Raw genomic sequence first — 15,358 nt, 5'->3', positions numbered from 1 at the left:
GCACCCCTAGTAATATATCTAGAAGAATTAATCTTAAGGATTATCTCTCGGTTAAGGTCCTATTAGGCTAGCACGGGTGCGCTAATAAGGAGCGCTTTAAGCTCCTTAAAGGCTATTTAATAACTATTTAATTAAATAAATATAGCCTCTTTTTTATTAGGGCTATAAGAGGTAATGCGATAAAGGAGAACCTCGGGATAAACTACTAATAATAGTTTATAAAGCCTAAGAACCTTCTAACTTCCTTAACTAAATAGGGCCGCTCCTATAATTAAATTGCCTTTACCTTCTCTAGGTTAACTTAAATTCCTCGCCTAGCTTTAATAATAAATCTAAGGTATTTAATGCTTATAGTCTTAAATTCGCATTTATTAATATTAATCTATAGGCCTACCTCTTATAACCTCTAGAGGACTAGCTTTACCTTCTTCTTATAGTTAGCTAGGGACCTATCTAAGTAGATAAGGATATTATTAATATAGGCTAAGCAGAACTTATCTAGGTAGTCCTATAGTATATAGTTAATATATTATTAGAAGGTCACTAGGGCGCCTATAAGGCCAAATAGTATAACTAGCTATTTATAAAGGCTATACCGGGTATAAAACGCTATTTTCTACTTATCTCCCTCTTATACTTATACCTTATAAAAGGCAGCGATTATATCTAGCTTAGTTAACTACTTTGCCTTAGATAAAGACCTCAAAGTCTCTTTAATAAGCGGTAATAAATATTAGTCTTTCTTAGTAATCGCATTAAGACCTTAGTAGTTTATATAAAACTATAAGCCGCCCCTTGGCTTCTATATAAAGAGGATAGGGGCTAAGGCAGGGGAGCTACTAGTATATATAAATCCCTTATTAAGTAACTCTATTAAGGTTCTTCTAAGAATAATTAATTCCTCACGAGATATTTTATATAAGGGGCCCTAAGGGGGCTCTTTTTCTCTTCTATTAGGCCTTTATTCTAATAGGATCTTATAGTTAGTACTAGGTCGGTATAATAGTAATTAATTAATAAGCTTTTAATTAAATGCTCTTAAGAACTCATAGTAGTACTTAGGGAGCTTTTCCCTTAGATCTAATCTCTTCTTCGGTGCAAAGGCCTTTTTAATATCTAAGAGGCTTATAGAAAATACTCTTAGGCTATTATATTTTCCCTTTTATTTCTTAGCGCATTAAATTAGACCTATAAAGATTATACTAATTAGGCCTAGTAAATTAGGTTATTAAAAGCTCTTAGGGTCTCGCTTATTTACCTAGTAGTTATATAAGCCTATATATAGTTATCCTCTTATAGGCTAAATAATAATATCCTCTTTATCTATCTAGGTTTATCCGAGGATAACTTTATCTCCCTAGCCTATTATAATATAGAGGAAGACTTATTTCTTATGGTAGCTATTAATATCTATATTTATATATATCACGTGCCTAATAGCACCTAGCGAGGATATGTTTACCTGCTTGAGCGTTCATAGGATAATAGGAATACGCGGTAGGCGCAGCTTACGGGTAAGGGCATCGGCGATTATTCCATAGCATAGATATCTACTATTAATAAGGGCTATTAAGTAATATTCTTAATTAATCCCTATATTAATATAGAAAGGTTAACTATCTATTTAATCCTCTAGCTCCTTCTACTTAGCTTAAGCCTATTAGTACTCCTAATAGCGATTTTAGTTAAGAGCTACTTATTTTCTAATTTCTCTGCTAAGGCTGCCTCGCTTAGGCTATTAGCTTCGTCTTTATCGCTTAGGTCTTAGTCCCTCTTCTTCCTTAGCTTACTCCCTATAGCCCTAGTTTTATACTTAAGCTTCCTTGCCTCTTCTAAGTCTTACTAGCTTCTTTAGTATTAAGTATAATAAGTAATAATATAGCTAACCTCGCCGCATCAGTAGTATTTCCGCCTATCTAGGAGCTTTGATTTATATCTCTTAACCTTCGTGGGTTCTTAATCTATTTAATTAGATACGTCCTTTAACGGCGGTAACCTCTATCTAGGTTATTCCTAGTTAGGGCTTAGGCCTCATTGCTGCTCCTACTAGTTACCTAGCTTCTAGTTATAAAAGCGGAGCTCTTCTAAGTTAGCCCCAAGGCTCTGTAGCGCATTAATAAAGGAGGGATATATCTTTAGTAAACTAAGCTAGCCTATAAGGTAGGAATAGAGCTCTTAGTTAACTATATGCTTAAGGGCATTAATCTATACTAAGTCTGCCTAGCTAGCTCCTCTGCTATCTATAAGCTCCTTTTTAAACTTAGGGAGGAAAGATATAAAGCTCTCCTTATCTCCTTATCTTATTATCTCTAGCTAGCTAAGAGCTTACTACTTAATATTTAGGTCCTTATAATAGCTAGCTAAGTATATTATAAATTTACTTAGCTTAAATTACTAGTTTAAGCCTCCTTTTTTAAAGAAGGCTATTATTATTACTTATAGTATTTTAGCTAATTTAAAGTAAATATAAGCGAATTAATTTAATAGTTCGCTAAGGGTAGGGTTATTAATATATAGTTTGCTTTATATTTTAAGTTACTAGGCCTAGAACTTCTATTAAGTTCTATTAAATCGTGGGGGGTCTAAGAGGATTGGTTTTCTCTTTATTAATAGTTATTCCGGCGAGGAGCTTTATTAAGGTTTAGGTCTAGCTATATTTAGGGGCTCTAGCGGTTGCGGCGTTAGAGCTAGTATTATAATCGCCGACTAGATGGCGCGAATCTAATTCCTTATCTCCTCGCGGTTGGTTTCTTATTTAGCGCGTAGGGCTCGTAGTTCCTCTGATATTTATATTATTATCTGCATTATTATCTGGGAGGCTTGGCTGGGGGAGCCCCCATCTTGGTTAAGAGCTTCTATCATAGAAGCTGCTTATATTGATCGTTCGTGTTGGTTTATCTCATTGGGCAGGGTCGATTAATTAAATGCTTATCCCTTTGGGGGATCTTCTACTAGTCGCTCCGGTAGCGAGGTCTTAGGGGGGGAACTTCTGCTACTCATGATTTATACGAGGTCTTCGCAGGGATACACTTAGCTCGACCGCCACACAGGTAAGAGCCTTCTACTACTCGTAATTAGCACGAGATCTTCATAGAGATATATACATAGCTCGACCGCCACACGGGCAAGAGCCTTCTACTCTTCCGGGCTTGGTCACACAGAAAGCCAAGCAGGGACTAGACTAATTGACCTAATTAATTGGTCTTCCTATTAAAGGATAGAGCTTTAGGATAATATAACGGTCCAGCTGAGTATATTAATAACTAGCTAAATGACTCTAACGAGTATCCTAAAGCTAAGGAAGAAAGGAAAAGAAAGTGAAAAAGGAGAAGCGAAAAGAGCCCCTTTTAGCTGTTGAGCTTATGTGGGTCTTGGTCGAGAGTGCAAGCCGAGACCCCCACGGGCTCAGCCCGTTATAAAGGGGATAAGATAAACCTAGGGAATACTTATTAGCTTACTTTTTTTCTTATTAATAATAATAAAAAGCTATAAAAGGTTTAATAAGTATTTATAGGATTAAATATAAGCTCTAAGAAATATAATATAATCTTATCTTATTATTTTATAAGATAAAAAGGTATTATTATTAATTATATTATTAACTTATAATATTATTAAAAGATTACTTTTATAGACTTAGAATTTCTCCTCTAAGATATTATTAAAAATCATAAGGTAGCCTATATATTATATATTATAGCTACTGAATTGGGGCTCGGGCGAGCCTGTTAGTCACGTGCTTGAACACGTGACCACTTGATCAAAAGAGGCATCTTCCGCCGCAGCTCTTAGCTAGCCATCCTTTTCATCTTTACCTTCTAATTTACCTCTTTTTCAACTGCTTATTAAGCAGCCCTCGCAGCCTCAATTGGCTGTGGGTGGTCTGTGTGTTGTGTTGTTGTTCCTCCACAGTTAAACTACCCTTATGCCGTAGGAGAAGAGTCTATATACCCTTAGCGAATTATTAGAGGTAGAAATAAAAAATACTAAAGAATTACTACTAGAACTTAAGGGCCTAGAGGGGTTTTTTAATAAGGAAGTAGCTAAGAAAGTATTACTTTTACTAGAAGTAACTTATAAGATTAATCTTATCTAAGGGAGTAAGCCACTATATAGGCCGCTATACTTTATAAATAAGGCCTAGTATAATACCTTATGAGAATACCTCGCTGAGAACTTAGCGAATAGTTAGATTAAGTACTTAGTGAGCGAGGTAAGTGCCTTAATACTCTTTATGCCTAAGAAGAATAAAGGAATATACCTATATATAGATTATTAGGGATTAAATAAGGTTATAATTAAAAACTAATACTCCCTCCCTCTTATTAGAGACCTTTTAGACTAACTTATAAGAGTAAAATAAATCTCTAAGATTAATATCTAAGATATATATTATTAAATAAGGGTTATAAAAGAGGACTATTAAAAGACCGCTTTCTATATAAGGTATAAGCATTTCTAATATATAGTTATGCTATTTAGGCTTACTAATGCCCCTGTTATATTCTAGGCATATATTTATTAATCCCTCGCTAATATGCTAGATATATATTATATATTTTATATAAATAATATCCTCGTCTACTTATAAATAAGAGAGGAATATATTAAGCACCTATAAGAGGTCTTATAATAACTCGCTAAAGCGCAGCTATATAGTAAGCTATCTAAGTATAACTTTTATTAATAATATATTAAATTCCTTAGGTATATTATTACTTAAGAAGGAGTAAAGATAGACCTTATTAAGATTAAGTTAATATATAAATAAAAAGCCCTAGCTAGCTTTAGAGATATATAAATATTCTTAGACTTTTATAATTTTTATTATAAATTTATTATATATTATTTAGTAATTATTAGCTTATTTATATCTCTATTAAAAGGAAGTAAAAATAAGAAGAAAAGTAGTAAGTTTACTTAAATATTAGAAGTAGAATAAGTATTTTAAAGGCTTAAAGAGGCCTTTTACTTAGCGATAATTCTCTAATACTAAGATTTATTACTCCTAACTAAGGTAGAAATAGACGCCTTAGTAAAAGCTATTTTAAGTATTTTAATATAACTAGTTAATACCTAGTAGTAACTAATTACTTATTAGTTATAAAAGCTTTATAACTAGGAATAGTAATAAGCTATAGGCTAATAAGAGCTATTAGTAATTATTAAGAGCCTTAAATATTAGTCTTATTATCTATAAGGACTTTTAAAGAAATTTCTAATCTTAATAGATTACTAGGCACTTATAGGTATTATTAAAGCTTTAGCTAAAGATCTGCGAGGTAGACTTGCCTGCTAGGTATACTAACTATTTACCTTTGATTTTAATATTAAATATTAACTAGGGATAAAGAACCCTATGGATAGTCTCTTAAGGAGGCTAGATTATATAAAGGGAGAGATCTCTTATGAAGATATTCTACCCATACTAGCTAAGAAGCTAGAGATTATATATAAGCTGCTAGAGCCTACTTAGCGATATATCGCCGCGCTAAAAGGCAGGGCCAGCGTATTAGTTATATATATCTGCGTAGTAAGGGCTATAATAAGGGGTCCCCCCCCCTCCTATAAGCACGAGCCAAAGAGCACTACTTACTATATAATATCTGCTATTATGACCCGACGTTAATAGGTAAAGATAGAGAGGGCAAATGCCCCATAGATTACTAAGTAGGTAGAGGACTCTCGGCGAGCCTCTAGGGACTTAATTATAGCTAGGGTTATTATTCTAAAGTAATATATCCCACGCCTAGTTATAAGAGAGCTTATAAAGGGCAAAATAGCACTTCTCTCTTAGCTATTTAAAAAATTTAAGGTATTAATTAAGGAACTATAGAGCTAAGACTAATAATACTAAAAGTTTAAGATAAAGGCTTAGGGAACCGCTAGTAAATGCAAGGGATATATAATAAACTCCTAAGACTTATTATATTATAAGGGATAATTAGTTATCCCGGATTAAGGAGCTATAAAGATAGAGATCCTTCGGTGATATTATGATAACCTAAGGGCTAGCTATATAGGGTTATAAAAGACCCTTGACCTCGTCTCGAGGAAGTTTTATTAGCGTGGCATTGCGGAAGATATCTAAGAGTATATTAAAAGCTACCTAATATACTAAGGCATTAAAGTTCCTAGGCATAGACCCTATGGGAAACTCTAGCCTTTATTATTATTATTATACCTATTTTAAGAGATTAGTTTTAATTTTATTATTAGGTTTTTACTAAGTATTTAAAGTAATAATAATAATTATAATATAATTCTTATTATTATATATAAGATAATTAAGTTTATATTATTTATTTTAATAATAAAGAAGCTTAAGGCTATAGAGCTTATAGCTTTTTTATATAAGTATATTAAAAGCTAGTTTAATATATTAAAAGGGATTATTAGTAATTAAGATAAATTAATTATTAATAAATTCTAAGTAAATCTTATAAGAGAATAAGTAATTTATTGCTAACTATTAATTATATATTATTTATAAATAGATAATTAAATAAAATAAACCTACTAGATACTAGAGAAGTATTTAAGAGTATATATAAGAGACTCGCCTAAAAGGTAGGTAATATAACTCCTAGACGCCGCCTTTGCCTATAATAATAGCAAGCACTTAACTATTAAGGTCTCTCTAATAAAAGCGCTATTTAGCTATTATCTAAGATATATAAAATATATCTTAATAAAGATAGAAATAAATATATAAGGTATCGCTAAACACTTAATAATGCTAGGCTATATATAAACCTAAGTATATATATATTAGGAAAAGGCTATAAAATCCTAAGTAAAATACTATAACTTAAGGTATAAGCTATAAACCTACTATTAGAGATAAACTATTAGAGTATTAATAAAGAATTAGAGGTTTAAATACCCTAAATTAGCCCTAAGGTTTATAAGAGCTAAAGTCCTTAATAGGTATCGAGAATAAGCCTATGCCTTAGAGCTGCTAGAAAAGTACTAGCATATATATAATATATTCTATATATCACTTATAGAGCCGTGGAATAATCGCAGAACTATTAGCAATACCACGCATAAATAGCCAGAGCTTAAGAATAAGCCTAATAAGTGGGAGGTAAAAGAGATAGTCTTATATAAAGATATAAAAGATAAGACCTTCTATCTTATTAAATAAAAAGGTTAGCTAATAAAATATAATACTTAGGAATTAAAAGAATACCTAGAGAATATATAAGTAATAATAAAGAAGTATCTTAAGATTATAAGAAAAGACTATAAGAAGTGGGATAAGGCATAGCTAGGTATATATTAAAAATATAGCGATAAAGAAGTCTTATTAATTTAAAGTATTATTCGCTAAAGTATTATAATATTAATATAAAAAAATAAAATAAAAACTAAGTTAAGGATAAGACTATAATAATAAAAAACTAAGAAAAATATTAGCTAATATATTAATAATAAAATATAATAAAGTTATTATAGCTTAAAGGTTATTATTACTATTACTATAACTATGACTATCCTAACCTCTGCTATAAGTAGTCTAACCGCGAGTCTTATGGGCTTGCTTAGGGGGTTAGCTCAGCGAAGGATTAGGAGTATTATTACTATCGTCATCGTCATTATTATTATTATTACTACCCCTATTAGTAAGACAAGCATACTTGCGACCACTAGGAGTCAACAAAGGATCAGCGGGGCCTTAGAGACAGGGACGCTAACTAACAAAGGAGATAAGACAAATGGGACCAGGGTTACAATCAGCAACAGCCTAGTCAGCGATATCATATAGCTCGTTAAGACTGCCCATAATATCACGGTCGCTACCCTCAACCTCGACATCAACCCTCGGCGTGTTTTCAGCGACCTTTCGCCAAGCATACGCCACATCTTTGACGGCACGGTTAGCACGCCAGATCTGACAGCGGGAGTATGAGGAAGGGTTAGTAATGATATTATCACAAAGATTATAAATATTGTTCTATAAGTGCTAGGTAATACCCTAAAGCTCGCGAGGAATCTATAAAGTATTAGTGATAACTCGAAGAATATAATAAGAGAGGAAGAGAGAGAACTTATAGAACTATATTTCTTCTTATTATAGGCGCATAATATATAATAGTTTAGTAACTAATTAGTAATATAAGGGACTTAGGGATCCTTATTTATATATTCTAAGTAATATATATAGGGAACCTTACCTAGATCTATCTTCTAGAAGTTTATAGAAGTATTATACTTAAACTTTAAAAGTATAATAAAATAGGTAGCTAAGAGAGATATTACTAAAAGCTATATAATAAATAAGCGAGGAAATAAAAATAATAAGGATTATAGAGGCTATAGCGATAATATTATAATAAGTAATAGAATTATTATTATAAAAAAAAGAAAATAAAAAAAAGATTATTATAAAATAAAAAAACTCTAATTATAATAATAATAATATATTTAAGCTACTAATACTAAGTAGCTAATAATATAAAGTAATTATTAACTTAATAATAATAAATTAATTATAAAAGAAAATAATAAATTTATAATAAAAATTATAATTATTATAAAAAAAAATATAAAAAATAATAAATAATTAATAATTTATTATAAAAAGTTATTAAAACTTAAGATTAATTAAAAGATATTTATATATAAATATCTTTAGTATTAAATAAAGAAATAAGATAATTAGCTAAATAAGCTTAAGGGACTAAGCTCCCAGGAGAGGAGGTAATTATAAGAATACCTAGGTTATGCTAGCTTTCGCCGGTAGGTTAGGAAATTATTAGATAGTTACGTGGGCCAGAGGCCACATTAAACTCTTCCCGTCGAAGACTCAGTAGAGGCTTCAGCAAGTTAAAGTCTAATAATAATACGGAATCTACCCTTTTATCTCTGATATCACCCTGATCGTGCCGATTAGGCCCATACCTTTACAGATCTACGTTAAGCGCGACTATCTAAGTAATATATTCTCTAATACTGAAGCCTAAAAGATTAATCTTAAACTCTCTAACAAGCTTAAGGGCTTATATAATATTAGCTGCGGATTATTAGATTAAGGAAGCTACTTCGCCGGTGGTAAGGCTAACACCAGCATAGTTAACTATAATGACGCAGTAGGTTTTAGCGAGCGTGTTAACAACGAGAGGATCCCACTTGTCCATAGTGCCTCGGAAGTGAGTCAACAGGACGAGAGGAACTTCCGAAGCATTGCCGATTTGCTGGTATACAGAGCTAGTACCGCTCGGGGACTTGACATACTGCGTTTTGGCAACTTATTGAGTAGACATAATAATTGGCGGTTGGGAAGAATAAGATTTAAGATTAAGGATGTATCATATCGTATCATTCTTTTGGGGCGATAAGGCGACGATCTGTTTATGTATGCTTATGCAGTATGCAGTATGTAATAACGCTACCGCTCGGAGTGATTACTCACGACCTCCCAAGGAGTAATCACCCCGACTTTCAGCTTCCAAATGACATTTACGCACATCAGCAAGCTGACTTCAGGGAAAATATCTGCTCAGAAGTCTTCATGCAATTATTAATAATTGATCTAGAAACTCAGCTTTTATGCTATCCTTCCTTAGTTGGTACAGTGCTAATTAACTGGCCTTGGTTTGTACTGCGCCCCTTTTTACGTGGGTGGATTGACGAGGTTTCGACGGAGGCCCAAGGGACGAAAAGCGACAGGGGTTCGGTTTCGCGTATTCCTTGAAATCGGGCGAATGGTGACATGCGGACACCTACACGCTCTGGTCCAACGGCATCGCTGACGGCGTTGACGACTCGGAGGGGGAAACGAATGCGGTTTTCGACACTGCCGCCGTATTGGTCTGTTCTATCGTTGCTGGTAGATTGAAGCTATAACATGTTAGAACGTGATCCGAGTTTCGCTGGGTAGGATGGCAAAAGAACTACAAATTGGTCGATAAGCTGTAGGTTGGAACATGTTAGCCAAGCCATTATGTCTTCCAGTGGTCCAATACTTACATATCAATTGGCTCTGTGAATCTCAACACCGTCGAAACCAGTTTCCATTGCATTTAAAGCCGCCTGTCGATAATCTTCCACGAATCGGTCGATATTTGCCTCTGTCATGGCTGCGAACTTGTCCTGGATCTTATGTTCGACATCGTCATCCTCGAAGAATGGCTGTGATCTAGGACTGAGGACTGTCGGGACAAGATCAGGCTCCGCGATACGCCTATCCAAGCCTGTTAGGTATCAAGATAACATAGTAAAGTTGTAGAATGCTTACCCAAGAGCCCAGAGCTGACAGAGGATTAACGCGCCTTTTGCGTGAACTGCATCTGTGACAAGCTTCCAAGCTTCAATTTGCTCTTTCGAGTAGATTCCTGCTTCGCCGTTAGCTTCAATAGTGTTAGCGAGTAAGGTTAGCAACTCACCTGGAAAGAAGGGTCTCCCAGACGCTTCAAAGGAAACGAATGTTCCTTCAGTGATTAGCATACCGCCAGCTGATGGTAACGCGTTAGTATAAGTTTTCATCTTTCTACTTCTGGTAGGAAGGGAGGGGTTTGTCGTACGTGTGGCGCGCTGAGAGTAGTACTCGGCCGCATATTTCACAGGGACACCAGATGCATCTGCGCGACCTCGTGTGAGAGGAGCAAGAACAATCCGGTGTTGAAGGTCAAAAGCCCCAACCTTAGTCGGTTAAAAGAGCCTTGATATTTTTTGCGGACATTGTGGTTCAAGGAACCTTATGCAATTGTGGGTCTGAATATTAATAACTCGGAACGGGTAATAAAGCGTGCAATTGATTGTTATTCTTCTTATTTAGAGCTATCTTGACCTCGCACTTATATACTATCAATTCATCTTCATGAATGAACAGATCAGTTCATGTTTGCTTTGAAATGCCGTATCGCCTACCCCGATGCAACATTCCAACCGCTTCGCATTTGAAATCCAAGTGGTGGACACCTTAACCTAGATATCAGTTCATGGGTCGGAGCTGATTACTCATGTCTATGCATAGCGCACGAACACGTACAAACCTCGCTAAATAGCCCTGTAAATTTCACAATTGCATCCTCGCTGTTACTAATGCTGAAACCTTGCCATTTTCGGCAACTTTGGTATGATTAGTGATCAACCCGTTGTTATGCAGGTGAGCCTTCAGCGCACGTCACTTAAGGCCCGTTTCCATCTGTTGAAAACCGCAAATGAAGGTTCCGAAGCAAGGAATCGGATAAGATTACACATTGGTTTGGAATATATGTAATCAACTGCGATGTGTTTAGACTAAGCGTATAAGCAAGCTGCATAAGCTTATTTGATATGCTCAACACATCTGATTGACGAGATGCTATGCCATTCGTATAAGAACTTCAGCTTCTGGTCCGACTACAAGATATCATCAGTTTCACTGCAACTACTCCAAAGCAAAAGACATTGAAAGCCCACCATAACAATCGCCATCATGACTCCATCACTTGAGCACGTCTTCACCATGAAGATGTACACAGACACCAGCAAAGCCCTCGTCATTCCAGAGGCCAAGGGGAACAACCATCGTATCGTTGCCTTCTTGACACATGGAAACATCAAAGGCAGTGGACTTGAGGCCGAACTTCTTCCTGGTGGTGCTGATTGGATTCTGGTGAGTTCCTAGTACAATATGCATTACTAGCTATTAACATGTTTTACAGCGTGACCCCAATACAAACACCGGCCATCTTGACGTCCGAGTACAATTCCGCTCCAGGGAAGGACACGGCATCTACGTCTACTTCAAGGGAGTCTTACAGATTGACGAGAAGTGGATGGAGGTATTTACCAAAGGACCCAAAGCCCGGACTCTTGAGTTTGGTGAGAATGAGTGGCTTGGATCCCCCATCATCGAGACTAGCCATCCTGACTTGAAGTGGGTGGAGCGATCTGCCTTTGTCGGCGAGCTTAGATGGTTTGTCGAGGCAGATGGTTCAGTTGCGGTTGAGAATGCTATTTACAGGGTCAAGCCTAGCAGTGTGTGAGGATCTATGATAGAAGTGGGTGCGTGATGGGGTGGCTATTTAGCTGGGGACGGTTGAGCTTCAATAGACGTCGACTTCCATAATGGTATTGTGTAAGCTATCGCACCTGCAGTCTTACATATATTTATTTACATTCGAGATTATGGGAAAGGGAATATCGCCACCTTCAGATTGAGCGAAACTCCGTGGCCGACGAACCAGTTGCGAAGCGACAGCGGAGGTACTTCAACCCGTTTCAGGCGTATTGTGAGCGCACTCGGCCGGTCTCCGGGTGCAGTATGGTGAAAGAGGAAGCTTCTTCGCCTGACGGCGTCGATGACGAGATGGACGAGCTCGAATCATGGCAGTCGTCGTGGGAGGATGGGGACAACGATGTTAGAGACCCAATATCGTATTGGCATGAGCGCGAACGGCGGTATCCTCGTCTTTCAAGAATGGCGTTGGACATCCTTACGATTCAGCCGATGTCAGCAGAGTGTGAGAGGTTGTTTGCAGCGGCAGGGCGTATGGTGACGCCTCTACGAAGCCGGCTTGATGCTGATATTATAGATAGTTTAGCTCAGCACGTCCTATGCTCCCATACGAGACATTTCCGGGCCTCACGGCCCCCCGGACGAAAAATATACATACATACATACATGCATGCAGACCTTTAAGATTATGAACTAGGAGATCCCATAAACGTAGCTCGAAGAGCTACGTCTTGTCAATAGAGGCTAACCTGCCTGCAGGCTGTAAATGAATCTACTCTAAACGATGCATAACTCTCCTTTGACAACCGCACTGATCCCTAGGCCCCCGCATTGCAAACAACATCAAAACCCGAGGCCACCAATCCTCCAACGGCAGGAGCCTTTTCGAGAGCAGCTTTTACTGCGTCAGCCGCAAATGAACCGCAGCCGGGATTTGATGGCTTCGAGCAGGAAACATTAATCGACACTTCCATCTGTGCCTTGTTGTTTCCCGCATCATCTTGGAGAACCACCTGGATGAAGGCTGGCATCTGAGCTTCGGCCAGGTCTGGGTTGCCGAACCCGTCAACAGACGCAAAGTCAATAGAGCCTGCTGTGAGCGCAGACTGCGAGATAAGCTGTGTCATATAATCGCGCTCGTTGATATTGTCGTAGTTACCCCGGGCAGTGCCAGTCACTATGCAATTACTGGATCCAGCGAAGTTCTTGAGTGTTCTCTTGAATGGCGCATTTGGGTCGCAGCCAGTGTCGCCGCAAGCGCCCTTAAGTGCCCCGTCGGTAATTTCGAAGGACTTGACTTCGTTGAAGTGTACTACAGAGCTGCCAATGCTGACTTGAGCCTTGATGTTCGCAAGTGGGTTATCAAAAGACTCTTGGCTGAAGCAAATGGCGCCCCGCCCGATGAGTGTCTCGCATTGAGAGATCGATTCGATGGAGGCCAGAAAGTTTTGGCAGGCAGTGTCTGCGTAAACATTACATTTGAAGCCTGAATCAACACTGGCAAGCCCTGCTGACTGGAATGTACTTGTGGCAATGCAGCCACTCCCGGCATGCTCATTCGCCGGGTTTGAGTGAACGTTGCTGATGATATCTCCAGTGCACTGTGCGTCACTGAAGAGTAAGAGAGAGACGTCGGCCGCCGACGCCAGGCCGAGGAAAAGAGAGGCGTCTAGAAGCCCGCGCATGACAGCGAAAAGTATTTGGGCGGTAGCGTTAAAAGTTGTCGGGTGTTCTTGCGTTGCCGTCGAAGACCAAATACAAGGCGAAATTGCTCAAGCACGAATGAAGGCCAATATCGCTTTCCGCATCGGGGAAATAGTGAGTCTTTATTGTCTGACATAAACTAATAACTCCGTGAAGACAGCCAATACAGCTTTAGCAGGTTTTCGTTGACATGGCCCAATCTGTGCAGCCCAGGTACCTGTATGCACTGACGCTTACATACCGCTTAGAACAGAGAGAGCTCACAAGCTGCCACGCACATTAAGCCCAAATATTACCTCATTCAGCTAGCTGGTAGCTATATTGAGCTAGCAGGGGGTCAGGACAGGACACCCCGACCAACCGGCGACTTGAGTTTGGATTAATACAGTGGGGGGCTAAAAAGTATTCGCAGGTGTACAAGTAGATCTTGCAGTCGAAGGCTAGCCAGGGTAGCTTGCAAGGTCTCTATACCTAGAGATCCGCGGTACATAGCTTGGCTTTACTTGTAGCTGGTACATAGCCTCAGTCCAGCTCTTAATTAAAGAGGCTAGAAGCTGCCAATTTGACTTACACACCTGCGAATACTTATTGCCTCCCACTGTAGCTAGGTTTGGCTGTCCTCAGGCTTTAGTAAGCACCTCCGAACGACGTGAGATTATAGTGCGTTAAGACTCCTTTCATACTGGAATTGGGACTTCGGTGTGGGCAGATCCTATCTCAGACCAAGCGGATTGCTTACATGATAACCAGTCCGACCAGACCAGACGGTCCGACCAGACCAGCCCGTCTAACAAGACGGCCAAGAATGCCAGGGATGTAACTAAAGTAGGAACGGAAAAGAGTGTGCGTATTTTTCTCATTCCCGCCTATATCCCTAGGGAAATCTTTTCGCATGAATTAATGACTTTCCAACCGATACCAGTAAATATATCTGCGGAGGCGCTCAACGCGTATGAAGCTGCCGAGGACCGAAGCGTGATGTAGCGATTTGTAACTCGCGAGATAGCTGGTGCTAGATACCTTTGATCCGATGCATTTAGATCGGCTGCGCCCCCTGCCATGACCTGGCGGAGGTTTCCACATTTCAAGGGATATTAGGCTAAGCTCAGCTAGCTTCATCTTTTCATAGCCGTTAATGGTCCTATCGGCCCGACCGGTCCTCGAGAAATTGCCAGACCAGACCAGGTCTTGGCGATCCAGGCCGGACCGAGACCAAGACAGACGAGACCATTCCAATCACTGAAATATAATTGGTGGCTATGTGATCGAGACTCAGGTGCAGGAGCCCGTCTAGCTGGCCGAGCTTGCCGTTCAATAAAAAAGATACTATAGGGTGGTGTCAGATATAAACCACTCGTGCATTGCTGCGGCGAAATTATCCGCCCGTCGTTGCCGAGTCCGGACTTTTCGTCTAAGTGGGGATCCTCGTTTTTGTGGCTTGTGGTGTAGTTGGTACTGTAATACCTAGCAGGTGGTCTTGTCTTGGTGCTCATCTCAGCAGTTCCGACCTAATAACACGCCCTAGAACCTTGCTGGTTCCGTCAGGCTCACGACAGTTGGGGGCAGATGTCTCTATTGACCCGAGATGGAAGTCTGGGGTTGGCACACCAAACACCGTCAGCCCAGGCCCGTCCAGCTGGGCCTTGATCCATGGAAGTGCATGGTATAACTAGATATTTCACAGATCGATGCTCACTCACTTTG

The 15,358-nt window shown here is 38.4% G+C and overlaps 3 protein-coding genes across 3 annotated transcripts; 1 reads left to right on the top strand and 2 right to left on the bottom strand.

The window, feature by feature from the left end:
• Positions 1–9,978: 9,978 nt before the first annotated feature.
• LRP88_09305 (uncharacterized protein) lies at positions 9,979–10,452 on the bottom strand (the record flags this gene model as incomplete). Its single annotated transcript, XM_083245793.1, has 3 exons — positions 9,979–10,189; positions 10,244–10,340; positions 10,392–10,452. 3 exons carry the CDS (start codon positions 10,450–10,452, stop codon positions 9,979–9,981), a joined length of 369 nt encoding a protein of 122 aa, XP_083100287.1.
• Positions 10,453–11,425: 973 nt separating this feature from the next.
• LRP88_09304 (DUF3237 domain-containing protein) lies at positions 11,426–11,978 on the top strand (the record flags this gene model as incomplete). Its single annotated transcript, XM_083245792.1, has 2 exons — positions 11,426–11,605; positions 11,655–11,978. The coding sequence occupies 2 exons, from the start codon at positions 11,426–11,428 to the stop codon at positions 11,976–11,978; spliced, it is 504 nt and encodes a 167-aa protein (XP_083100286.1).
• A 790-nt stretch (positions 11,979–12,768) lies between these two features.
• On the bottom strand, positions 12,769–13,635 carry LRP88_09303 (uncharacterized protein; the record flags this gene model as incomplete). The annotated part of the gene is made up of 1 exon (XM_083245791.1): positions 12,769–13,635. One exon carries the CDS (start codon positions 13,633–13,635, stop codon positions 12,769–12,771), a length of 867 nt encoding a protein of 288 aa, XP_083100285.1.
• Between the last annotated feature and the right edge of the window lie 1,723 nt (positions 13,636–15,358).

Source organism: Fusarium phalaenopsidis (assembly GCF_050370095.1).
Source record: "Fusarium phalaenopsidis strain FUZ10S chromosome Unknown contig_32302, whole genome shotgun sequence".
Lineage (NCBI taxonomy): Eukaryota > Fungi > Ascomycota > Sordariomycetes > Hypocreales > Nectriaceae > Fusarium > Fusarium phalaenopsidis.
The sequence above is the reverse complement of the archived record's forward strand: the minus strand, read 5'-3'. Positions and strand labels throughout refer to the sequence as shown.